Source organism: Vanellus vanellus (genome assembly GCF_965231255.1).
Source record: "Vanellus vanellus genome assembly, chromosome: Z".
NCBI lineage: Eukaryota > Metazoa > Chordata > Aves > Charadriiformes > Charadriidae > Vanellus > Vanellus vanellus.
The window spans coordinates 87494529-87520469 of NC_138908.1; the positions used below are offsets into that span (position 1 = coordinate 87494529).

At 44.9% G+C, this 25941-nt stretch overlaps 1 protein-coding gene across 1 annotated transcript in view; it reads left to right on the forward strand.

Annotated features, from left to right (window-relative positions):
• Positions 1–25941, forward strand: part of DCC (DCC netrin 1 receptor) — a gene marked incomplete at both ends in the record, with an annotated part of 609880 nt that overhangs the window by 530590 nt on the left and 53349 nt on the right. The window contains 5 exons of the mRNA XM_082497412.1: positions 9553–9648; positions 13294–13532; positions 18036–18174; positions 22798–22905; positions 25473–25667. Coding sequence (XP_082353538.1) covers positions 9553–9648; positions 13294–13532; positions 18036–18174; positions 22798–22905; positions 25473–25667 — 777 coding nt within the window. The remainder of the gene's footprint in view (positions 1–9552; positions 9649–13293; positions 13533–18035; positions 18175–22797; positions 22906–25472; positions 25668–25941) is intronic.

Sequence of the window (25941 nt, forward strand, 5' to 3'; positions counted from 1 at the left end):
ATCTGATGGACGTGAACAATTTTGGCTTAATTAGGAGTTTGGAGAATTAGAGCCACCATGTAAATAATAAGAACGTATGAAGAACTCACACCGGTAAGTCATTTTATAATGCTGGAGGGGGCTGCACGGTCTCCCCTGGTCTATACGGACCGGCGCGAGGGGCTCTATATGACACAGCGAGAGATTGGCACCCGGGGTGGTTTTGTCTCAGCGCACCTTCATGCGAGCGTTACTGTTCGGGTGATACACTGGAGTTTTGGATGGCACAAATGTTAAACTTTACGGATCCCTGCGTTAATCAAGGAATAAAAATTAAAAAAAAAAAAGAAAAAAAAAAAAGAAAAAGAAAATCACCAGTTAATTACAAGCAACAAGAAATGAAGATAAAGCTTTTTTAGATCTGAATTTATATTTTGACAAACGCAACAGTAGGAATACAAAGGGTTCCATCAAATTCACCTTCATCTTAACTGCGGATCAAGTTAAATTTGACCCTTATGCGTAGACGAGGCAAAAAAAAGAGCATTTTGTTTTATTGCAAAGGGAGAGAAAGAAGGTTCTTCATTTTCTTTAATCTTTGCAGATGACAGTTGTGGCTTATAACAAAGACATGAAAGGGAACAAAAAAGCTTTTTACTGTAGTTTTGGGTTGTTTTCTTCCCTTTGCATTTTTAATACAAAATGGAGCAGCGAAAATCAAACAAAAATATGTTAAATTTTATGCATCTCACCGTTCCTCTCATAGAACACATTAAAGCACAACACTAACAAGTAAAGGCACTTTGAGACTCCAGGGACTGTTCATTTTCTCTCTAGCCTTTGAAAACTGATTGTCATTTAAAGAGTGCTGCCATTTCTGCAAATACTCGATGCAACGGTTTCCTTTCATTTCTCCCTGCCGTTACTTTGCTTACAGAGGATGGAGAAATTGCTGCCAAGCGAAGGGTCAGCTTGAGGTCCACGCACTATTTACATTGCGAGCAGATCTTGCCTAACTCCCCCAAATCAGATATTGGGTGGATTTCAAGAGCGTCCTCATGTTGAAAGTGAATTTTAGCCTGCCCGTATTCCCACGGGTAGGAATCCGCTCATAGGCTTCGCTCTGGCTGACTTTCTGTAGGGCGTTTTAGTTAGTTTACACCTCAGTTCTCATCGTAAAAAATAGCTGAACTGGTTTCCCTGACAAAATGTTTAGGATCTACTGTCAACAGGTGGAACAGAAGAGCCGAGTGTTGCTCTTCTTCGTTGGTAAAGAAGGAAAAATAACTCTTAATGCCAAATTACAATATAAATCATGCGGGTAGCCGAGAATATTTCTTTTTCTTTGTATTCATTCATCGACACCAAAAAAGGAAGCTTTGTTGCAAGACTTAGTTTTCAGGGAAAAGGGTGGATACGATGCTCTGCTTTGCCTTCTGGAGTCTCATTGATATCTCAGTCGCGGATGCCAAGGAGATCAAACCAGCTAAGTGACCCAGGCTTATACATGCACATTTGCTTGGATGGAAGACTGATTCTTTGTGAAGGAAAACACAACCTTTCCTTGCGGTGCAACTTCCATTGTTATTTTTCGTGTACGAGAGCCTGGAGAAACGTTGCCCACACGCCCAAGTTCACCCTCCCGGTACATTACTGGCGTTTCCTCTGATACCGGAAAGCATCTCGAGTCACGGACATTCATTTTTTATTCATTTGTCCATATGTCTTACGCTTCATTTTCTGCTACGCTACTTCTTTCCTTTTCCTGAGTTGGGCTGCATTTGTAACATCAATAACAAATGTCTGTGATACGCAGAGGGATTTTTTTTTTTTTTGGTTGTTTCGCATCCCTACCGACACGGCGTGCACTGAGCTTGCACTGCACCGCGGGAGTTGTAAAGGTTCACATCTCCGCAGGAGGCAAGACCTATTTCTAAGCGTGCTCAAATTACAGTCTTTGCTTAAAAAAACAAAGCCCTGCACACTTTGTTATAATGCATACGGGACGTAGCTCACGAGAGAAATCGGCAAACAGGCATAATGTACGATGAGATGGCATCTTAAAAACAACTGTAAATATGGATTTGCCGTTCATCTCCTGAACGACATTAAAATAAAAGCACTGAACAGATTCTCATTATAAATTCTCTTTGCTCCGTTAAACACTTTCCCTAGTGTTTTAGAAGTGAAATGGGTCCAGAATCAGCCTGAGTACCTATAAATATATAGGCTCCTCCAGAATAGTGAGAGACGTCGTTGCCATCCGGCTGCAGCAACCTCTTTTGATGCCATGACCTTCGCCGGTCCACCGTAGGGTCGTGTTCTCCCTGCGTTGCACGGTGCGCTCTCCCGAGGGCCCCATGGCTCCAGGGTAGGTCTATGTTGACTCCTCGGGATGATGCGCTGAGAGGTGTCTTGACGAGGGCACAACCTGCGAGAAGACAAGGAGGTCCCCTTGCTGGAGGACGCTGCTGGAGCTCACACCGCAGCAGAGTAAGGCAAAGCCCCAGGTATTGCCACCTAACCAAATGTTTAGAAGACGACTGGAGTCCTAATTTATCAACCAAAGAGCAAGAACATGCGCTCGACAGCGGTAAGAGATTCAACGGTGAGATTGGATGAAAAATTACCGGTTAGGTGGTGTTCGTTTGACATGTAGATGTGTAGGACCCCCCTCTGTCCTTCATCCCTCACATCTCTGTGAAGCAGATGGGCAGAACTGCGCTCCTCAGGGACAATTTTTAATTAAATACAGGAAATAGTTTAAGCGGGTTGATGTATTAACATATCTTTATTATTTGTGCTGCAGTAGTGCCCAGAGGTTCGAGATGAGATCAGGGTTTCGTTGTGTAGTTCACGTGGAAACCTATGGGTAGACTCTACTTCAAAGAGCTTATAGGCAAAAGACTAAAGGAACTAGAAAAAAAAAAAAAAAAGCGGTTAATACCATAGGGCGAAAAAAAGACAGCGAAAAAAATGGTGACACGTCCATCGTTTCTTGAGAAAGTTTGTGGGATATTGCAGATGTGCAGCCAAGTTTCCACTGTTCTCTATATTCGCTCTCAAACCAAATGTTTTTGGCTAAAGAGAGCTTTAACGCTCAGGTGGGAACTTCTCCCAGGCCAAAAATTTCAGGTTTTGATGCCTCAATCAGCCACATATATTACTCTTCCGCATCCTGAACACAAGAGATTGATTTTCAGGAGATATTAGTACTCCTGATGCTTAAACCCCGTGTTATCTACCCGCTTGTGTTTAACCATTGGATGAAACCTTTTGGCGTGGAAAAAACGCGCTGACTTTCCAAAACTTACGATTTGTGCTTTCCATTCGCAAAGAAGCTATTAGGCCCATCCTCTGTGATGATGGAAGGTGCACACTTGAATTTTTCAGCATTTGGTAAGTTGAACTTAATTGAACAAAGTTCTTCTCTGTTATTACGGATTGTTCAGTTTACCAGAAGATGTAAATATATGCTAATTCTGTTGTGTTAGAGAAAGGGTAATTCACTGGTAGGTCTCTTCTTTTATCGAAAGCAATACGTGAGCCCTTTATTACCCATTTTAGCCTTTCTGATAGTGACTCTTTCCAAATTACCTGCTGCATTCTATGAAACAATATCGCAGAAACGATCTCCTCATCCACCCCTGGAATGCAGCTATTGCTGATGTACAAAGAATAGAAGGAATAAAATAGAAGGAATAAAATAAACCCGCTTTTTTTCTAGCTGACAACGTAGGAGAAACTCATTTGGAGAATTTCACCGTGTTAATCTATTCTAGTGGGATATTTATAGTTAAATTCGCTTGTAGGATTAAAAGATTTATTTACATTTTTTTTAAAAAGTGGGTATCGTTTCCCTACGTTGTGCTAAAATCTGCTTCTAAGCTTTGCTCTCCACGGCAAGCGTATGTTGTCCGAGAGGTGGAATACATCAATTATTCTTCCTTTTAATGGAGTTCAGTCTGCTGGCCGTTAGGTGCCTGGGGGATATTTGTAAAATTCGCTTCCCTCCGAGCTGTCGCGCACAGTAGGATCTCCCGCAGGAGCTCCACCTCCTTTGGGCACATTCGTTATGGCGCTGCTAATTGAAAACTTTCTTGCACAGCGTGCGTTGGGCTCCTTGATGCCTAGAGGGTGGTTTCCGTGAGTCTGGGAGCGTTCCTCAGCCCCGGCGGTCGGGGCCACCCCAGCCCTACCTGCAACCCTCCGGTTCAGGTGTAGGTTACGGAAGAAATAGGCTACATCCGACAGCGATGTTGGAAGCGCTTTTCTCTCCTGATTTCTCAGAATTCAATAACCCTTGTCTGCAGAGTTTATACTTTAATTTGACGTTTGTCCTATTGATAGATGACCTTTTTCTGGCAATAAACTAATGTTACCAGGTCTAGGAACCTGGTCCTGGTACTATTCACAGAACAAGAGGGAATGGCTTCAAGCTCCACCAGGGTAGATTTAGACAGAACATCAGGAAAGAATTTTTCACGGAAAGAGTGGTCGGGCATCGGAATAGACTGCCCAGGGAGGTGGTTGAGTCACCATCCCTGGAGGTGTTTAAGAGACGTTTAGATGTGGTGTTGGGGGATACGGTGTAGGGGAGAACTTTGTAGAGTAGGGTAGATGGTTGGACTCGATGATCCCAAGGGTCTCTTCCAACCTAGATGATTCTATGATTCTATTGATTGCTTTTTGAGATCATTCGGCATCAGCAGCACCAACAGGACACACAGGGCATAGACATAATTCTCTTGAAGAACTTTTAAGAGGGCTTTTCCTGCAGCAGTTACTCTGCTTACAACAGAATCCGACATTTGTGTTTCCAATTTTATTGCTAAGTATGGGTAGTCAGTTTGGGGTTTGGTGCAGCAAAGAGCGGGAGCGACAGAGAGGACAGAAGGGTCCTTCGTCAGCAGATGGCTGAGAAGTGCCTCCTCAGCTCGGCATCAGAGCCAGGTTCCTACTCTCGTCGTGGTTTATGTGAGCAGGTATTAACCATCGCTTAGGTCGGAAGGGGTCTCTCCAAGTCTTTGTTCAAGCAGGGCCAGCTTTGACGGTAGCTCTGGGTCACGCCAGCGTCATCGGCAGCTGACTTCGGAGCACCTTCAAGGCTGGGTGTTCCACGGCCTCTTTGGGCCACTGCCTCGGCGCTTTACGACTCTCATATTTCTTTTTTTTTTTTTTTCCTAATAACTAATAGGAATTTCTCCTGCTGCAATTTCCACCCTGTCCTTTTACTGCAGGATGCGGTCAAACCCCGTCTGTTTTGACAAGACCTCTTTGTTTCCACTTTGTCTACTGGAAGGCCGTAGCTCCTCGTGATGGATACCTTCCTACTGTCTCTGCCATCCCAAGGGTAGGCTCCTGTAGCCTACAGTTAAAAACACCTTAGTAATGGGGAAAAAAAAGGGCAAAAGATGGGATTTCCTTCTCGGCAAGCTCAGGGAGCTCGAGTGCGTTATTATACTGTACTCATAGATAGACGTTGATGCTCCAACGGAGTAAAAGGGATCAGATCTCAATGAGCTGCTACTTCACGCTTGGTTGGGATCAGGAAAAGCACTGACAAAGGCATTGGGAGAAGATTATTGAATGTATAACTTATCCTTATTGCTCTTTTGTTTGCTTCATGGCATTAGAAGAAATTCGGATGTTTTTAAGTGGAAGACAGTAGCTCTGAGCGGTGGGATGGGGTGAGCAATGTTTCCATGATGATCTGGAGACCCCATCTTAGCGCGGGCTCTTCCAGGGTACCAATCTGTAGCGCGCCCTGCAGGTCCTTGCTGTCGGGTAAGTGCTAAAGTGGGAAATGAGAAGAGGACTTGAGAAGGAATTTTTATTTGAGAGAGAAAGGAGCTGATCTGGAAAATCAGCCGAGTGCTCTACCCTCTTTCCAACACGTCGTTTAGGGCGAGGAGCTTTCCTTGGATTGCAGTTCGCATCTAGTTGTCAAGCCTTTATTTTATATGTAGAGCTTAAAGATAAAATTAAATTAGACATGAAAACTCAACGTTTGTCAAAAGACCCCATCCATGTAATGCCTGTAGAGATGTCACAATTTTTCCCTCTTAAAGAAGAAGATAACTGGGGTATCTTGAATGAGTTGCTATTTGTTGATTGTTTTCTTTCCGGTAACAACATCTGTCAGTTGAAGAAATTGATTTTGTTCCCACTTAGTTTGAACTTCTTGTACTTTTACTTTTTTTTTTTTTTTTTTTAAGTTGAACTGCAGAACGCAACTTTATTTCCAGAGCATGTTCCACACCAACACTGACATGGGGATTCTTGGCTGATGCTCTAATTAGAGCTGAATTCTTTGCTCAGCTTCTTCAAAGGCGAGAAGAGATTTCCTCTGCCAGAAAAAAAAAAAAAAAAAAAAAAAAAAAAAAAAGGCGTATAATTCTCTCCTTCTCCTGCTCCAGAATAGCAAATAAAGTGGTAACATCATTGTTACAGAGCTGTGTTCCTCGCTGCGATGAATAGGAGTCGGTGGAGAAAAAAAAATCAGAATTTACTTTTGAATTCTTGCAACTGCACCGTCACCGTCCTCTCTAAAGCCCCCGTTTCTTTGTTTCTTTTTATTGTTTCTGGCCGGAGCGCTAACGACCTGTCTGCTCCATTAGCTGCTGCGCTTAATCGTAGGTTTACACTAAAAACCTTCCCTCGGTTGAAGTCCCACTCCAGCCAGCGGCATTTAACCAAAAAAAAAAAAAAAAAAAAAAAGCAGCAGAATGACCCCGTAAGTGTTATTAACATACAATGCAGTTCAAAAAGCAACTGCCTGCCACGCGATGAAATCGATGCTTTTTCACTTTTTCGTTGTATTGGACTAACCCCACCTCTGCTGCTGTGTTGAAAGGCTGTACCGTGGCGAATTGCCTTTTTCCCCCTCTTATCTAAGAGGAGGCTCAAGCAATTATTTATCGCTCCAGTTAGCAGCAGCTCAAATTAACCACCTGAATTTTTCATGTTTTTAACAGAAAGCTGCGGATCGCATCCTCGCCCCAATCTTAGCTCGTTTTTGCGAGCATAACCTTACCCAGCCTAGTTAGAAACATAAATCCTACGTCGGTCCGCCCAATTTATAAAATTTGATGGACTATATATTGTGCTGTGTGGGCCGTTGTAATGAAGTATGTGCTATATCGTCTCCATTTTTAAATTTTCCATGAACTTCACACTTTTCCACCTAATTTCTCAATTTCCGTGATCAAATAATCAAAATAATAAAATCACTCATTTTGCTTATCCGTTATTGGGAATTCACAATGTATTTTCATGAGATGTGACGGCTGTATGGGGTTTGGGGGGGGGGGGTTGACAGTAATTTCTAGAATCTGGTTTCTTGAGTAATTGAAACACTTAAAAAAATGCGTGTTGAGGGTGACGTTCTTTTCTGACTAATGTCACGTTATTTAAAAGTTAAGCCAAGGGAAGTCCAGACTTCCGTAATCAGAGCTGTGCTGATCCTTAGAGGCTGATCCATCCTCTCTTTCTTAAATACCGACCTTAGCGTGGCATGAGTTGTCCTTCGGGCGTGCTCGTCTCCTCGGTCACGAGAGGGACAGCCCTTACAAACGAAACCACGTGCCTAATTCACGGAAAGCTGGAAAGCAGGATCCGCTGTCCATCTGTAGGTGTCCTCTTCAGTGTAGTCACCGGGTTCACTGCTGGTAACAGCGAATACCTGGTACATCTCAAAGTCCTAAAACTTCTCATTTTGGTATTCTGCCCTAGTGAATGCTCTGTATTAACCTCTTGCATCGCTCTGCTGTGCATCTTTCAAACCTCCTAAATAAGCTCAACGGGTGGGACATGGGTCGAAGGAAGAGATGGAGTCGGTCTGGAACGCGCATATGAATTTCTTTTTCTTCTGCAGAAACTACCGAATGTGGCGTTGTTAAACTCTCCGCTAAATAATGACTTTGTGTCTCGATAAATAAATCTTCGTGGGGAATCTGGAGAGTTACAACACTTAGTTAAATTAGAAATTAAAAGTAGTATGCTAATATATGGTGGAAATAATATGAAAATATATACTACGTCTCTGTGAATACAAAATAATTTCCTTATGACTAATGATATTACAGTGAGTAGCAACTGAATTAATAACCGTACAATACTTAGCGCAGGGAGTTATTAATGCGCCAGTCATTCATTTGGCAATTTTTAAAGTTTGGCTCTGTTGCAATAGAAGCACAGAAGTCACCTGAATATTAAACAAATATGTCACTGTTTCTTCTGGACGTAAAATTAAATACGAAATATGTGGGTGGAAAGGATATTAGTAACAATGTGCAATAAGTACTTAAAGATTATTTACTCATTTCAGATTCGCTGTAATAGTATTAATCATGCTGAGCTGATTTGGTGTTAATGTAGATGAAATATGCAATTCGGCAGCAGGTCCTTTGCAATGTCACGTTAATAAATGCCTCTTCACATAAAATCATTTGTTATTTTTCAGTAAGGAACTTTGAGGAGGCAGTTCCCATCTTTGGCAGGTGTATGAGCGCCCGATGTATTCGGCTGCAATTTTCTGCTGTACAAATAGAACTAACAGATATAGAAAAAAAAAAACAAAACAAAACAAACAAACAAACAAAAAAAAAAAACAAAAAAAACCAAAAAACCCCTGGGGATTAAGCAATTCACATGGAAAAAAAATCAGGAAAACGGATTGTCTTGTTTTTCTCAGGAAAGGGGAGCAAAAAGCGATGTGGAACTGACCGGCTGACTTCACTTTGTTTAAATTTAGGGATACGTTTAGAGTGGTCCGGTGGTAAAGTAGGACACGCAAACCAGCGCAGCACGGCCGGGCGCTCAGGATTGACTTCCCGGGGGTTATTTGTTGTCTGCCGCATCCTTCGGATTTATAACGTGGCATCAGGAATTTTTAGTGAGATGAAAGGTGGCGAAACGGCTGTTACCGATGTAATTCTGACATCAAGAAATTAGGGAGGGGGGCTCTTTGCTCAGCATCCCCAAAGCGATTAGCGACAGTGAACTCTTCAGGGTTGGCGTTTGGAGCGGGAATTCCACCCAAGCGGCGCTGGAGAGCTGGACGCCTGCGGCTCGCTGCTCTGCATTTCAGCATCCCGTGGCTGCTGCCCCTCAACCACCTCTTCCCGCGTCGGCTCAGCGCCGCCGTCCCGGCTCCATCCGGCAGGAAGGCGCTGGTACCCCGCAGCATCCCTCCCCGCGCGGTAGCACGGCGCGTAGCCCCGCGTCCGAGGCTTCCTCTGCTCGGAGCCATGGGCCGGGAGGTCCCAAGGCTGATGCTCAAAGTCGGTTTTAGCACTTTTATGCAGTCTGAACTGCAGGTGATTTTAAAGGACTCGCTGATGATGAAGGTAGCAGCGGGAGAGTGAGATAAATAAAGCTTTTGGAAAGGAAACGAATACGATGGGCAGCAGTTGTGCTCATCACTGACGTCGCACAGGCGTTTGCCGAACTTTGTTCTCTTTTTTTTTTTTTTTTTTTTTCTGGTTTTTCAGGAAAGCGCCGGTCCATTCTGCGCCCCAGAGCTGACTTTTAACGACGCGCGCTTTGTTTTGCCTTCTTTTTCTCCTGCAGAGCCCAGCTCCCATTACGTGATTTCCCTGAAGGCCTTTAACAACGCGGGGGAAGGGGTGCCTCTGTACGAAAGCGCGACCACCAGGTCCATGACAGGTGAGTTGCAAACCCTCTCCGCCGTCTACGTTGACGTCAGTCAACGTTCGCCTTACAAAGGCGCCCGTTAGGCAAAGCGTTTTGGGTCGAGGCAATGGAAGAAAAGAGCTCCGCCACCTCCGGGGCCCTTCTAGAATAAACCAGCTTCATTTTCCGCTTTATTGTAACTACGCGGAGAGAATGAATTATTTACCTTTTCCTGAAATCGGCTGTCTAAATTGAATGGGACGCTCACAAGCGCTTGCTCTTGGGTGCGGGTTGGCTTGGGAGAAGCATGACTCCCCAACAATTTAAATATTTAAAGATCCGGGCAGAATCGTGGGGAATAACTTCGCCGCATTAAGCCCAGAGGAATTCATTTATTTATTTATTTTCCTTCGTTTTTAAAGCAGTTGAAATGAAAATGAATTAGTTGAAAACGCACTGTCATCACGCACCTTTACAGAAGCGCGTAGAGGGGTTGGAAAAGGCGAAGGAGTACACCGCTAAGATTTTTTTTCCGGCAGGATAAGGCTCGCAGGAGGGATTGCCCAGCGGTAACGGAGCAGGGTGCTTTTAGGCAGCTTTTTTTCACAGACGCATTGTTATAAAATCAGAATTATTCTTGTGTAAGCGCTGTCTTCCGGACCGCCTCGTGGTTTTCCTGCAATCACCAGTGGGTGGGTGGGATTGAAAAAGGGGTTAGAAGAACAGAACTAAATAAAAAAAAAAAAAAAAAAAGCCCAAACAAAACATGTTTTTCCTCTGGAGTGACACCATCCTTTGGTGAAGGGGTTTTTTTTCTCGCGTTTCACCCATGGTGTTCAGAGCTGCCCGGAAGGGGAGCTGTGTCACTGAGAGCAAACCCGATCACTGACGCTGGCTTGGGTGGAGCACGAGGAATAAATCGACCAAATGGTGCTTCCGTGGCTCTACGAGGAAAAACAGCCTTTACCCATATGGTTTTGTGAAGTATTCCCATAAGAAATCTTGGAAAGTCAGAAGGAGAAAGAAAAAAAGAAAAAAAAAAAAAAGGAGATTAATTACACAATCAAGGGCGACCGTAACAAGCTACGTTAGATGTAATAAGTGTCAGGGAGCTTCTGGCTCAAAATTATTAATCTTTCTTCTGGTCTGGAGTCTGTAGAGGTCATTCTGGCTGAGTGTGCCTTGTAAAACCTTTTTCCAGTGAGTTTGCCTGGGCATCCACATATACTTTTATTTCGATGGGTTTTTTGTTCCCTGTTGATGCCGTTTAAAAATTACCCGGCTGGCCTGTGGGATTCGATTTCGTGTCTGCATATAACCTCTCATAAAGGAAACGATATCCAGGTGTGAAAAAGGTAATTCGGGCTCGGGCTCCGCTTTGGTGAACTCACGATCGTCTGCGAGAAGTCCACCTCGGTGCTCCTCTCTAATCGCTGAGAGACGTCCGTGCCCGGAGCTTCCCACCACCCACGGGATGCAGGCTCTGAAAGGAGCCGGTTGGTTGGGTCGTTCCTGGAGGAGCACCTCAAAAAAGGCTTTGTAGTAAAGCAGGAAAGCGCGGGAACTGTGTTCCCCAAGCCGACGCACCAAAAAAAAAGCCCAAAACTGCCTCTCTGTGTGTCTTTTTGGCATACGCATAGACATACTTTGGCATCTGCTGGCGTGGATACGGTGTGCAAACTAAAGTTATGGAATGTGCAATATTCGCAAAACAACTCCAAAGAGAGCGAGAAACTGGTTTCCGTCGAGAGATTGCAATTTCCCAGTGCCGGATGGCCACACGTGAGTAATAGGAAATGAGACGGTGGTGGGATACGGAGGCAGTATTTAGGGACCTATTTTCAGCCCCCGCTGGATTATAGACATTTCACTCTTCCTGGGGTCAGCGGTGACGTGTTTCAGAAACTAAATTATCTTGATTGATCGAGTTTGACCATTCGTTTTGCCCAAACCCGGCCTCTTTCCATAATCTCCTCTACGGCAGGGCTTCAGTTTTCAGCGTGGGGAAGAAAGGAGAAAAGTAGTGCAGTATTTGTTAAAGCAGAACCTCGGCTCCGGGCACATTAATGGCCATCATTACTTTGTAAACAAACAAACAAACAAACAAACAAATCAACACGAACAGGCTCAACTTCCAAAGTTTACAGCCAATTCTTTTGGAAGACTTCAGTTCAGGAAAAGAAACGGTGAACTTTCAACTTGCAGAAGGTTCGATTCCCCGGGATGGGGCAAAAAAGAGATTCAACTGCCCGTCCCTCCCCGTCCGGCTCGTGTGTTGGGGTGTCGGATCCCTACAACAACCACCGGGTCGTCTCCTTTCCTTCAACGCTCGTATTCGGACTTCTTATAAAGCGGCTTTTGATGAAGGGAGACAAGAGAAGCAGCGGGGGGAACCTCGTTGGCTTAGCATCCGTTTCAAACATCTTCGTCTCCTCTGTTTTCCCTTCTGAAGGCTGTGACCTCCCGAAGTTCTGAATAATGAATTACAAACCCCTAAGCCGGGAGTGATCAAAGAGTGTCAGGAGCTGGAATCGGACGTGGAGCAGACAAACTGTAGCAGCTGTCAGCGAGGAAATGTTAGAGGAGTCATTGATGCTTTGATTAATTAATTAGCACGTTATTTTTGGGGGGGAGGGGGGAAGAGCCCCAGGCAACCTTTGGCTGTGCTTTGCTCACGACGTTTTGAAATTGTATGTAGAAAAATCACACCTGGTAACTAATGAGTCAGTAAGTATAGTTTTAGAAGATAGGTCAGAAGTTGACCGGGTGCTTCAACGAGGACAGAGGTGTTCAAAGCGAGTAGAAACGGCCTCTGGTTCCCGCGTGAGTGCCGTCACCGTGCGGCCCCAAAGGGAAGAGACAGCAGTTATCTCCGTAATTAAGCCGGCCAGAATCTACCTATGGTGCTCAGCGTCTTGCTCCCCAAAGACCCTCCCCGGTTACAGACACACGGGAGAGGAACTGGGCTTGTTCCTCGAGGAAGAAGCCGGCTTGAAGATAATCCGCGTCTCCACGCCTGGGTGTGCGCATTTATCACGCTGGCGGCGTGAAACCCGCAATTGCAAGATCTTCACTTCAGCAGTGAGATTGTTCTGTTCTGTTTCGCCCAACAAACGTTTCAGCAGATGCAGAATATGTTCCTTTCAAGAGCCTAAAACAACAAAAGAGGCTGCCGAGGGAGGAAGGCGCGGGTAACTCCTACACGCGGGAAAGTATGTCACGTCTATAAATCAGGTTGGCAAATGACACGCTCTCCACTTCGGAGGCGTTCCCAATAATGTGTCATTTAAGCGATTCGATTCTTTTAAGCAAATGTAAATCGTTTTAAGGAGAGAAAGTGCATTGACTTCATCTCGGGTGAAGAAAACACAGCATATCCGGAGGGGTTTAAATAAGTCATGAAAAATAGCTCTTAGCGCCGGTTAGTTTTGTTGTAGTGATGTAACTGAAATGTTGCGGGTGCCTTCTCATTTTGCATTAATGCCTTTTCTTTCTGTTCTCCTCATGTTCCTCCTCCTCATTAATGCCATGCATTTAACCCATTGTGATGTGTGCCCCTTGGTGGCTGTTTGGTTTTGGTTTTTGTTGTTTTGTTTTGCTTTGTTTCGTTTCGTTTTTCTGTTTTAACTTACCTGTTCGTTTCTTTTGGAATGCTCATTTGGTGATGTATGGACCCAGACCCCATTGATCCATTAGAAGTTGATTTTTATCCTTTGCTTGACGATTTCCCTACCTCAGTCCCAGATATCTCCACCCCCATGCTCCCACCAGTAGGTGTCCAGGCTGTTACACTTACGCATGATGCAGTGAGGGTCATCTGGGCAGACAACTCTGTCCCAAAGAACCAAAAGACTACGGAGGTTCGCTTCTACACGGTCCGATGGAGAACGAGCTATTCGACAAGTGCTAAGTACAAGGTGAAATTTTAACGCGTTACGAATTTCTGAGCTATTTCCTCTCTTCGTATTTTATCTGCAAAGCCTCCGAATTGGCTTTTAGGAACTTCCCTCCACCAAAAATACCCATTTCGATCAAAAGGTGACTTGCCTGAGTAACAACTGCTTCCTGGAAACCCGTGTGTTTAGTTGGGTGAAAACGCCGTGTTTTAATTCCACGCGTCAACTGTTGAAAGTTTTGATCTTTCCTCTTTACCAACCAGATATAAATGAGGCAGAGATTTGGGAGCGCAGTAGCGTAGCCTGAACGGGAAGAAATACCGCTCGCAAACCCACCCACAATACTTTTTTGGCAGTGCCACCCACCCAGATTACCTATCCCCAAACAGCCAAAAATGAGGGTTAGTTTATGAGGAAACTCACTTTGAATGGACGTGACAGCAGCGTACTACTTTCCATATGAGAATTTCGCTTCGAGTCCTAATGAATGCAGTCCCAAAACCGGTGCGGTCGGGCAGAGGAACGGTGGCACAGGGAATGGGAAGGAACGAGCGCAGCCTTTAGGCTTTTTTTTTTTTTTTTGGCTCGGTTTTGAAGAATAAGCGACATTTCCCCGCTACCGTCAGCTTATATATTGCATCTCAGATGACATCCACCTTCCCCGGGATGAGCACGTCCTTCCTCCCGTGCCCTACCGTAACAGTTGTTCTCGCTTGCCTAAAGGATCGTATTGATCCGGGTGCGATGAGCGGGCCCATGGCGGGGGGGTTGGAACTGGAGGATCTTCAAGGTCCTTTCCAACCTAAACCATTCTATGATTCTATGTATTCCAGTTTGCGATGAGCGGGTTTTTAGACTGCAAGGGGATGCTTCAGTTGTTGGTTTTTTTTACCGTTGCCTGTCCTAACAAAAGCAGCCTCGTACCAGTCGTTTTTACGAGGACCGCGGAACAGGCCGTGCTCTCGCCAGCGCTGAGGGGGCTTCCGATGAGAGCCTGAGCGATGGGTCGGAATTTCGGTTGGCCTTTCTAAACCCCAGGGGCTGACGCTCCACCTCTTTTGGGTGTGGGGTACACCTGTCCTACAGACTCTTAATCTCGAGGTCTTCCCCGGGTGATTTTTCCCAGACGTGGAAACGATGGTGGAGAAGCTTTCGCCTTCAATCTCTTTTCCGATTGGGGTTTTTCAGCTCTCTCCTTTACACGTCTCCCTCCGAATTTGGCTCCCTGGCACTCGGCTCGGTCCGTGTGCTGCCGCGAACTTATCGATTTCCGTTGCGGTGCTCCTGATTTGTGTTCACGACAGCTGAGAGGGCACTCGGGTCAGCCGGCTTTTTGCTGCAGGTGCTGACCCGCTGTAAAGCTTTTAAATAATAGCACATCTTTACGAGGTGTAGAAGTCCATACCTTGCTTCTACGTCTGCTGCCGTACCTCTGACGACCTCAGGTGCTGACGTGATGCTCTGCAACACTAGACCCCAATTTGGTACGCTCATGCAGTTGTTAACGAGCTCTTAGGTAATTAAGGGTGCCAAAATGATGCATTGTACTGTTTTGAATGCCCTACCGTGCTCTGAGTCCTATTTAGAGCTGGATTTCCCTGCCCAACCAGATGAGGAGTATGGCACAGGGAAGGATGGCGAGTCCCAGTTTGCAGCTCTAGCGCTGAAATCCAAGCTCCGGAAAAGACAGCATTATTTTTTGCCGCTCCCAGTCAACCCTAATATTTTCGCTAGTTTCCTAATGAGCTGCCTGCAGAGGAAAACAGTGGGCGTCAAACAAAAATCATCAAAAATAGCCCCATTAATCTGCTGGGCAGGAGCTGCACGTCCTGCTTGGAGGTGTCGGGCTCGTTGGCCTTCTGCTAACGCGAGTAGGTGGACGTCTCTCGCGGGGCCGCCGCGCAGGGCTCTGGGAGCCATCAAGGAGCGGGAGACTGAAGAGGAGAGGAGCAAGAGTGAAATGACCCTTTTTTTGCCACCATCTCCAGTTGGGCCAGTCTGTGGGTAGCATGTAAAGAGCCAGTCTGGTTCATTGTTGAAGCCCCATCCCTGGAGGTGTTCAAGGCCAGGCTGGACGTGGCCTTGGGCAACCTGGTCTAGTGGGAGGTGTCCCTGCCCATGGCGGGGGGGTTGGAACTGGAGGATCTTCAAGGTCCTTTCCAACCTAAACCATTCCATGATTCTGTGTATTCCAGTTCAATCACCCAGAAGCAGAAACAATAGAAAAACTTTCAAGAGGGTCCGCTTTCTTGAAAGAACCACATTTTTCAAAGAAACGAGATAAAACCCGTTATGTTATTCTTTGAAAACAGTGGGGGAAACCTCTAATTTCTTCAGAGGGGTTTGGATCAGGCGCGCCAATAGGTTCCCAAAGCGCTTGCCTGTGCGTTGGCATCGATTTTTTTAAGTCTTTTGAGGTTTTTCTCATTAAAGTCTCCCATTGCTTCAAAATTGTATCTCAGATCTAACGTAATGAGGGGTTTAGCCTTTCCCATTGAAGCTGGACGTTTAGAAATGTCACTTTGCCCTGCCAACTTTGCTTTGTACGAGCCATCCCGAACCGGCCTGGCCGTGGCATTACCAAAGGTACGTGCCACAGTTACACCCCCTTCATCTCAACGTGGTGTTAACTTCAAGGATGTTTGCGACTATTGAAATGCTAATCTTTAGTATTGAGCGAAAGGGTCAAAGAAAAACACTCAGCTGGAGACAAATAACTTTCTTTTTGCAGAAAAGAACCCCATGTCTTCATGTTCCACTAAAGACTATGTTGTCCAGGAATAGGTTCAAGCCCTATTTTTTTTTTTGTATTTTTCCATTTTTCCCACTTGTATTTTTCCTGATCATGTCTAATATCTGAGCACTTCCATAGGGATAGTTATCATCACATTCAGTTACCCTCAGTCATGCTGAGGAGTATTTTATACCATAAATCATTTTGTTTCTTCCAAAATCTTTTCTGGGGGAGAAAATTATGATTCCTTATATTGAAACACAGCTTTTAACCAAAGAATAATTTGTATAAACTCGAGGAGGTAGATTTTGCCCTCTTTGGCAAGTGGATGAGTAGTTTGACCGAATAGTTTATGAACACATAGGTTATAAGTGCTGGTTTTGCTTTTTATAGAGGGAGATTCTCTGCTGGAGGAAACCTCTAGTACAGATAAGTTGCAAAACTGCTAATTTCCAAGAACTAGGAGTTTTAATTGAGTACGAAGATGATAAAAATCCGGTATTGCATTAAGTCAAACGCAAAACATCTGTCAGAGCGCTCGTGATAAAACAGCGTATCGTGTAGGCATAGAGAGCCCATTCATTAATGTCTCTGCAAAATAAATTTGAGTATTTATATTCCTCCTGGAATATTACTGCTTTATCCTGTGATGTGCTGGAAACTTGATGTCCCGTTTTCAGCAAAGGTGGCTTTAATTTTGAACCCTCTGATGATCAGCATCAGAATGGCGCTACCGCTGCATGCCGGCGAGATGCCTCCTTGTGAACCGCTTCCCCAGTGAGAACGTCAAGGTAGTCTTCTGGTGGCAAGTCCAACCTTATGTTGTCCTTGCTCAGTAAACTTTAGATCCATAGGTGTATAAACACGTAAAAGTACACAACGCCCGTAACTCAGTGGCCTGTAAGTGGTTGACGTTGAAGGATCGCCCACCAGGCTTGAAAAGCGTGGGAATTGATTTTACCACCAATTTTGTCACCAATTTGGCCGACGATTTTCTTCTCGCTTGTCTCTTTTGATGCTGGTGCAGTTTGGCTCAAATCGTTCCTCTCTGCAGGCGGAGGGAAAAAGCGAAATCGGCTCAAAAGAAACGAACAATTTAATATTCACATCAACATCAATATTTTTAGGTGTTCGTAAGGTACCACAGCGAGGCAAATCAATAATATGTTTCCCATATAATCTAATATATAAACATGTTATATTTAACCGAGCAGAAGTGTGTTTTACAAATATAAAAATTCATCTTTATGCAGTGGTCCCGGTTCATATTTCCATCTCTATCATAAATACGCGTTAAGCCCGGGAACCGGGAAGCCTTAGTCAGAACCATTCGGTGGGGGGGGGGGGGGGGGGGGAGGGAATGCTTTCTGAGCCTCCACTAAAAATCAGTAGCTATTAAAACCTTTTTTTTTTGTTGTTTTTTTTTAAAGGAACCCATCAAAAAGGCTGGAAGTGAGTGTTTAGGAAACGTTCCTATTTTTTGTCCTCATATGGGCATAGATGAAGGACACAGAGTTAGCTTCCAATTTACGTTTGAAAAAAATGCATGGCAAATGGCTTTATCTGGGGAAAAAAAGAAAGGGAAAGCATCCCAATGATTGATTTAACTGCCTAAATTATAGGCAGCAAGTTTGGTATCGTATTTATGGTAGTAAAAATACTCCCGGTTGAGGTACGCAGTAGCGATAGAGCTATTTTGCTTGAAAAAGGAATCCGTTGTAACTGCGTTTTGCTCGGCTACCCGCGCAAAGAGTGGTGTTAAAGACGTTCTGCGCTCCGTCTCTTTGCAGTCGGCAGATACGACCGCCCTGAGTCACACGGTGACGGGTCTGAAGCCGAACACCATGTACGAGTTCTCCGTCATGGTCACCAAAGGTCGGCGGTCCAGCACCTGGAGCATGACCGCGCACGCCACCACCTACGAAGCAGGTACGGCAAGAGCTGCTGGGAAGGGTTTCTTTGGGTTTTGCTTTGTCGTCCAAAGCCTTGGTCGAGTTCTTCCAACAGAGTAGGTGCAAAATGGACTGCATTTCTTCGCTTTTCTCCACGGGTGGCAAAGAAAGAGCAGTCATTCTGCTGAGCTCTGGTGTCGTTGCAAGAAGGTGGGAGACGGTGGTACGTGTGTGTAGTCATAGAATCACAGAATGGTTTGGGTTGGAAGGGACCTTGAAGATCCTCGAGTTCCAACCCCCTGCCATGGGCAGGGACACCTTCCACCAGCCCAGGTTGCTCCCAGCCCCATCCAGCCTGGCCTTGAACACCTCCAGGGATGGGGCCTCAACAATCTTTCTGGGCAACCTGGGCCAGTGCCGCACCACCCTCACAGTGAAAACCTTCTTCCTAATGTTCAATCTGAACCCGCCCTCTTCCAGTTTAAAGCCATTCCCCCTTGTCCTATAGCTACATGCCCCAGTAAAAAGTCCCTCCCCAGCTCTCCTGTAGGCCCCCTTTAGGGACTGGAAGGCCACAATAAGATCTCCCCGGAGCCTTCTCTTCTCCAGGCTGAAGAGCCCCAATTCTTCCAGCCTCTCCTCGTGGGAGAGGTGCTCCAGCCCTCGGATCATACTTTGCCCCATAATATAATGAATATCTGTGACTTTTCACGCTAATGATTTAAAATGGTTTTCACTTCTCAAAGAAACCCAAGCTCAGGTGAGAACAATTATTCTCTTATTATTCGCTATTTTTTTTGCTACTTTAAAATTCTGGCTCGTGGAGTGCTGTGTGGTTTTGTCTCAAGGTCAGGACTTCCCGTTTTATCCGCTTAGTAAAAAACACTCGGGGACCGCTTCTATCTTCTATCTCCCCCACGTCCTTCTTGACTCAAGGACTTGACTCCCAGCTCTGCTCCTAATACTCTGGGGACGCATTTTACCTGTGCGCTGTGCCGGTGACCAACTCATCGGTCCAGCCAAGACCTACGGTCAGAGCTACCACGGCTGAAACCCTGCGTGGAAAATTAGAGACAGGGAGAGAAACGGGCGGGGGGGGGGGGGGGGCTAAAAAAAACCCCCCAACAATTAAGCAGTCTTTTCAGCTTGCACGTTATTTGTTGTAAAGGGACGGTGCAAAATGGTGACTTGTATTCATGCCCTGCTGGCAGGTGGGTAAAGGCATCAGTGGTTTTATGCATCTGTATTTCATTTCCAGCAAGCAGCCATCGTTAAGATTAACAATAGGCTTATAATAAACAAATCGACTTTGAAGGCTTAATTTAGCTGCTCTCCTCGAGCATTTGAGCGGTATGTTCCAAGCAGGAATGCCGCGGCCTGAAAAGACACTTCAGATTCTGAAGGGGACTAAATGCAGTTTTGATAACAGACACCGGCGACGTATTGCGTGTAACCCTAGTTCAGTGGGATGAAAGTATTGGAAAAAGGGATGGAGGCGTAGCGATCGCTGCAGAGAAGAACATCCTCTCCAAAACTTAATTGTTTCTTTCTCTTTTGTGTGCCTTCAATTAGCAGCAGTAGGGAAATGGTACGGCCGGGCTTTACTTCTCGTTATCACACAGGCGTTAATGGAAGCCCGGATCCTGATCCCTGGGCTGCCTTTAAACAAGGGTAGGGGCTTCCACTGCATTTGCATTTCTTTTAAAATAAGCTATCGAGCCCCCAGTTTGAAAATCCCGACTAGATTTGCTTTTAAATAGCTCCGCTGAACTGCGTGAGGCCGGATACCGCAGAACTACGGGATTTTCCTTTGTCACTGCCTATATATCTCGCTACGGTCCCTAGTCCGTAGATCAGAATGTCTGTGGCTGCGCGTAAAATCTTTTTCTTCTCCGTCTGTCTACAGCAACGTACATTCGGACACCAGCGTAGTCTAGTACATGCTATATTTTCCTGAGGGTGACTGCTGGCCTTGAAAACCCTCTAGGCGCCATGGCAAATCACTTTCTATGAGCAGATACCAAATGAAGTCTGCTGGTAAATATGGATTTGTTGGTTTGTCTTGTTTTTTTTTTTTTTTTTTTTAAATGAAAACCACAGTACACGCCAGTTCGTTAACAAAGGGAAAATAAGAAAGAATATATGTGTCCTTAGATTTTCCCGTGTGATTGCGATGCAATTATCTGAGCTTGATGGAGCAGCTCTCTTAATTAAGGGCATCCTGCGCCGCTGATCATTATTGCCTATTTTGTACCCATTCCGCATGTTGGATTTCCCGTAATGATATTAAAGAACATACATATCAGCATCGATACAGAATTCACTGGAGATTACCACCATGGCTGGGGAGAGGTGTTACGCCCGTAATTCAAAAGCAACTCTCGGAGCCAAGTTCCAGCCCCAGATCTGCCTACGCAAGTCGTACTGATATGAGGGGGTGTTAATGAGTGATGAGGGAACCATCTAAAACTTTGATTTTATTTTTTTTTTCTCGTGATATCTCACGTTCGCAATCTGCTGAAAGCAGAGCTCAACTTCAGCCGCTCAACGGGACTCGCGTGATCATCGCCAGCACGGGAAGCCGGCGTTACAGGAGGGGGCTTACGGGCTCTACTAGTTTTAACCCCTCAAAAGACAGAAACTCTAGGAAGGAAAAGGGTTAGTTCATGAAAACATGTCCAAAGGGTTAATATCAGAGAAAGGAAAACAGTGTTTAAGGGAAAGATGCTGTTTGCATCCATCCAGGCAGTTGGGTGCACTTGGGTAGAAATACAATCATTTCTCTGACGTTGGAGAAGATTGCGGAGTATGCTTAGAAAAAGTAAAGAGAAGGAAAATTTTGCTTGGAAAATCGAGTTGGAGTCGTTTGTGCAAAGGGTTCTCTCTTGCTGTTCCCTAAAATAGCAAGGCAGTCCAAGATGTTTCTTGTAGTACTTCAACCCGATGAGCCAGTGTCCCGAGCTGGCTATAAGCTGAATGGCTTTTAAATGCAACACAACCCTATCATCATCATCATCATCGCATCGATAATAACACAAACTTCCCTAGCAGTGCGGGAGCTCCCGGCACTGCCGAGGATTAAGAGTCTCCTCAACGATCTGTGAGCTTGTGTTGGAACCTGCCTACTTCAGGATGAGAAAGATGCTTCCAGCGCGGAGCAGTTAACGTGACCAGACTGAAGTGAAGCGCCGGGAGTCCCATCGGTGGGACTGGGCTCTGGACGTACCAGACCGAACGTGTTGTTCCAGCACGTATAGCAAAGAGAGAATCCACCACAAACCTGCCACGGAGAGCACCAGCTGGCGAGTAGTCGCCTGTTTAGTAATACAACAACAGTAAAGGAACTTTGGTTTTCTGTGTGCGGATTTCTTGGTTGCTTTCGGGATGCCACTTCTGAAAAGCTCAAGTGATGCTTGATAGGACGAGGGGGAATGGCTTCAAACTGGAAGAAGGGAGATTTAGGTTAGATCTTAGGAAGAGATTTTTCCCTGTGAGGGTGATGAGGCGCTGGGACAAGTTGCCCCGAGAAGCTGTGGCTGCCCCATCCCTGGAGGTGTTCAAGGCCGGGTTGGACGGGGCTGGGAGCAACGTGGGCTGGGGGGAGGTGTCCCTGCCCATGGCAGGGGGATTGGAACTGGATGATCTTCAAGGTCCCTTCCAACCTAAACCATTCTATGACTGTGCAAATCCTGCGAGACCATCTGCTCAGCATTACTTCAAAGACATTGGTTCCTTGTGAGCAGAGCCTGTACGGCAGCTGGCTCTTCCCGTCCTTCTTGTCGTTTGAGATCACTGAGTGTTCATCACCCTGAAGATTTGCGGCTGTGCTTTAGATCGGGCTGGTTTAGCTCAGCGTCACCCAACAGATTTTTAAAGCTTTACCTCCTAAAGTGACTTTGGAGCAGTTCTTCAGGCATTCAGGGCAGTTGTTTAGTGGCCGTATGGGTAGGACGCAGATGACGGGCTGCTCGTGCACTGTCTTCTCCGTGCTGTGGTGGTATCTATACGCTCCAAGCCATCAACAGCCTGTATCAAAACCAAGTAAACCAACAATGAGCGCAGCGCCAATATATTTACTCCTCGCTCTTAACTTTTTTTTGACAATCGCCCGTTTTTCCTTTCTCCTCCACAGTCTTAAGATACGATTTTAAAATATCCGAGCCACCGCGCAGGACTGCCTGGCCAGCGTTAGTAAAGCAGGGTGCAATAGAACGGAACTAGAAAAGCTAGGAATTTTCTATCGTGTCTAAAATGTCCCAAACTGAGCATCTATTTAATGAATATACACGCTTATATTTCTTTTATACATAGAGAAGCTGCAATATTATTACTGCTATTAAATGTATCGGGCTGCCAGAGTGTATTAGATGTTCTTGGCTACCTCGGTGGTTGTTTAGCAGAAAGGACCAAGGATAAGAAGTATCCACCAAATCCTGATGTATCCACACGCAGTGTCTTGTACAATTGCCACTATTAAAATATCATTTCGAGACAAATTATATGTTACGTGTTTGAAATGCATCTGCGGACACTCGCGTTTGAAAGGATCTAAGAAAGCGGCAGACGCCTACTGGGTAGTTCATGCCTGCTACGGTGGGTGTGTGAGGAACTCAAAAGAAGGTGAATAACTTCTGTTTTCAATTCTTTTCACTATTTTCAGCTCCAACCTCTGCTCCCAAGGATTTGACGGTCATTACACGGGAAGGGAAGCCCCGAGCCGTCATTGTCAGCTGGCAGCCGCCGTTGGATGCCAATGGAAAAATTACCGGTAAACATTACCGTTATCCTGTATTCCCCATTTATTTACTGTTCTCATCATTTGCTGCCTTCACTCTCTATGTCTGTTTTGTTTTTTGGTTTTTTTTTCCCTGGGTGCTATTTGATCTGACATTATTGTATTTTCTCTTCTCTTTTATCAGCCAACTTGGCCTAGGATTCAAGGCAACCTTAGGAATACGGCAAGGTCTAGAACTCAGAGGCTGTAAATCTTTTAAATGCTAAGAGCAGCGATATAAGTTTAAAAAAGCAGCACTCTAAGCACAGGTTTGGTGGCACGTGCTGCTCAATGATAATTAGAAATGAGTAATAATAAGTACTTTGTTTGGCAATAATGCAGTACATAATATATATAATGATAGGTTGCTCGGTGCAGCGCATAATGGGAGAATTTATCGGTAGATATTTAACTCTACAATAACAATTTAAGGCAACGATGATCAGGAAAAAAACCACCCTCCTATTGACTGACAAGAACTGAATTTAGTAGATGCTTCACAATGACAGATTTTATTTTCCAAAATATGACATAGAACCTTGGTGCCTAATTAAGAAATCCATTACGAACCTTTAATGTTAATTTAGGTTGAAAAATATAGTAGAGTTCTATCTGAGATTTTGCATTTAAATGATGATTTTAGGCTGTTAATAGACATCTCAGAGGCACATAATTATTAGGAGAAATATTGCTCGTCTTCAGAAAAACACACGTTACGGTCACGTGGCTACAACCACTTGAATAGGAACAGTTGGAACTGAGCAGGGGCTTTGCTGGCATCACACGAGCTGTTGTGAGCTACACCGGGAAAATATCCCAATTTATAGTACCAACAAAATAAGGATATGTTTCCCTACGGACATCGCCCCATAATAACGCTTCCTAGGTTAGACTTGGATCACTATGTGTAATTTCACTCTACGTTATCGTCAGGACCGTACAATCCGTGACCGCGTCCGAAAGGGGGATATTTTGATAAAATAGCTCTGTTTACACTAACCGAATGGAGCCATTAGAGAGGAGAAATGATCGTTCTGATGGCCAACGCACTGAAATCAGTGCTAACGGTGCTGATTCCCCGGTGACTGAAAGACAAAAGGAAAGAAAAGCTTTCCTGACTTCCGAGGTGTCAAAGGAATCCGCGGTAGCGACTTTTATAGGGTTTTTCCATTGACAGCAGCGTTCAGGCTGTGTCCCCTGACATCCGTGCACAAAATTCCTTCTTGGAGCGCTTGGTTGAAGAATGACTCTCGTAGGATTTGGGGTTTTTTTACTGCATATGTGGTCAAATGGTTCTTAGCGGCATCAAGCAGAGGAAGCTCTCCTTGTGGAGAGCAGAAATGTCCCCGACAACCAAATCTCCATCCCTCCAAGTGCTTGAGTGAGTGTATTGGTGTTAAATTGAGAAACATATTTTTTTTTTTTTTTCATAGCTTTATATATATATTAATCCAACTGTCGTGGTCAGTTGGATTAATATATATATAAAAGTACAAGCCTCTAAATAAAATCCCATAATACAAAACAAGAGAAAAACAAACAGAAAAACGCATTGCTTCCATCCTAACGCTGCCCGTCCATGACCAGTGCAACCATTTACGTGGAATGAGTTTCAAAAAGCATCTTTGTTTCAGAAGAGAAGAGGGAAATAGCACTAATAAGGTTTAGGCCAAGCTTGTCGTAACTGGGGATCCGGGCACAAAGGTGAAGTCCAGAAGACCCGCTCGGGTTTTCCCCACTCCTGCGGCACGGCATTTAGGACCAGACTTAGAGTGGGTTTTTTGCCTGTGAGTAATTAGCCAGGGAGCTTTTCAGGAAAAAAAAAAAAAAAAGAAGGTATTTTCTAATTTAGGCAGAGACTGGTGTTGCAGGGCGTGCTCGACCCCTCAGCCTTGCTTACAGGCTTTTTTCTTCTTCCCAAAATTCCGCTCGCTGGCAAGGGTAGTTCCTACAAACTATTATCGTTTCCTAACACGGGTGCTTCTACTCTCTGCATTCTAAAATTTTAAGTTTTGTTCAGTGGGAAGTAGTTATCGTCGTACTCTGAAGTTACCAAATTTCTGAGTTACCAACATTTTTCATTCTTCATTCTTTTCCCCAAAATACTTCCCCATGCCTTTGCCAAGAAATATTGCGTGGCTTCCCATAAGCCCCCAGTAATTGATGTGGATCATTAATGCCATTTAGTTTTATTTCAGCGCCGAAACACTGCAGACTTATATCCTACGGTTTTACGGCAGCTATCAGACTAAGCGGTGCGCCTGAATTTGAGGAATGTACTCGTAGCGACGTTTTAACGTGTGCTGCCTATTTTTTTTTTTTTATTTGTTAAATCGATATGTCGTAGAGCGAATACTGTATTTGTGGTTTTGTTCTAAAAAAAAATGGACAGATGGGCATTGTCGTAACATTCCGCAGAGCTATTTTGATCGGAGACCTGCCGTCCCCGCTTTTAAAAAGAAAACCCTGATTTTTAAGCAATCTGAATTTTATCTGTGTTTCGTAAGCGAAACGCGTTCAAATTTGATTGCCGCACTAACCGAGACACTGTGTTTATCCAGCTTACATCCTCTTCTATACTTTGGACAAGAACGCTCCCATCGACGACTGGATTATGGAGTCCATCAGCGGCGACCGGCTCACCCACCAGATCATGGACCTCAACCTGGACACCGTCTACTACTTCAGAATCCAAGCTCGCAACTCCAAGGGAGTGGGGCCCCTCTCCGATCCTATTTTCTTCCGGACGCTGAAAGGTTTGGATCTGTCTCATCTGGATATTAACGATACGTAGAATTTTCTAATGCTTCCGCGGGAGCTTTGCAATTAATTCCGTGTCAGCCAGAAGAGATCTTCCTACTCAAAACTATTCTTGAGAGATAAAAGCAAAACGCCACATACAGTAGTTGACAAAAGTAAACCACATAATGAGGCAGTAACTATATTTTTAAATTCAGTCAACTGGAGGAAAGCACTCTGACACCACCTAACTTTCTACCATCGCTAATAAAGCTAATTGGGTCTGACGGG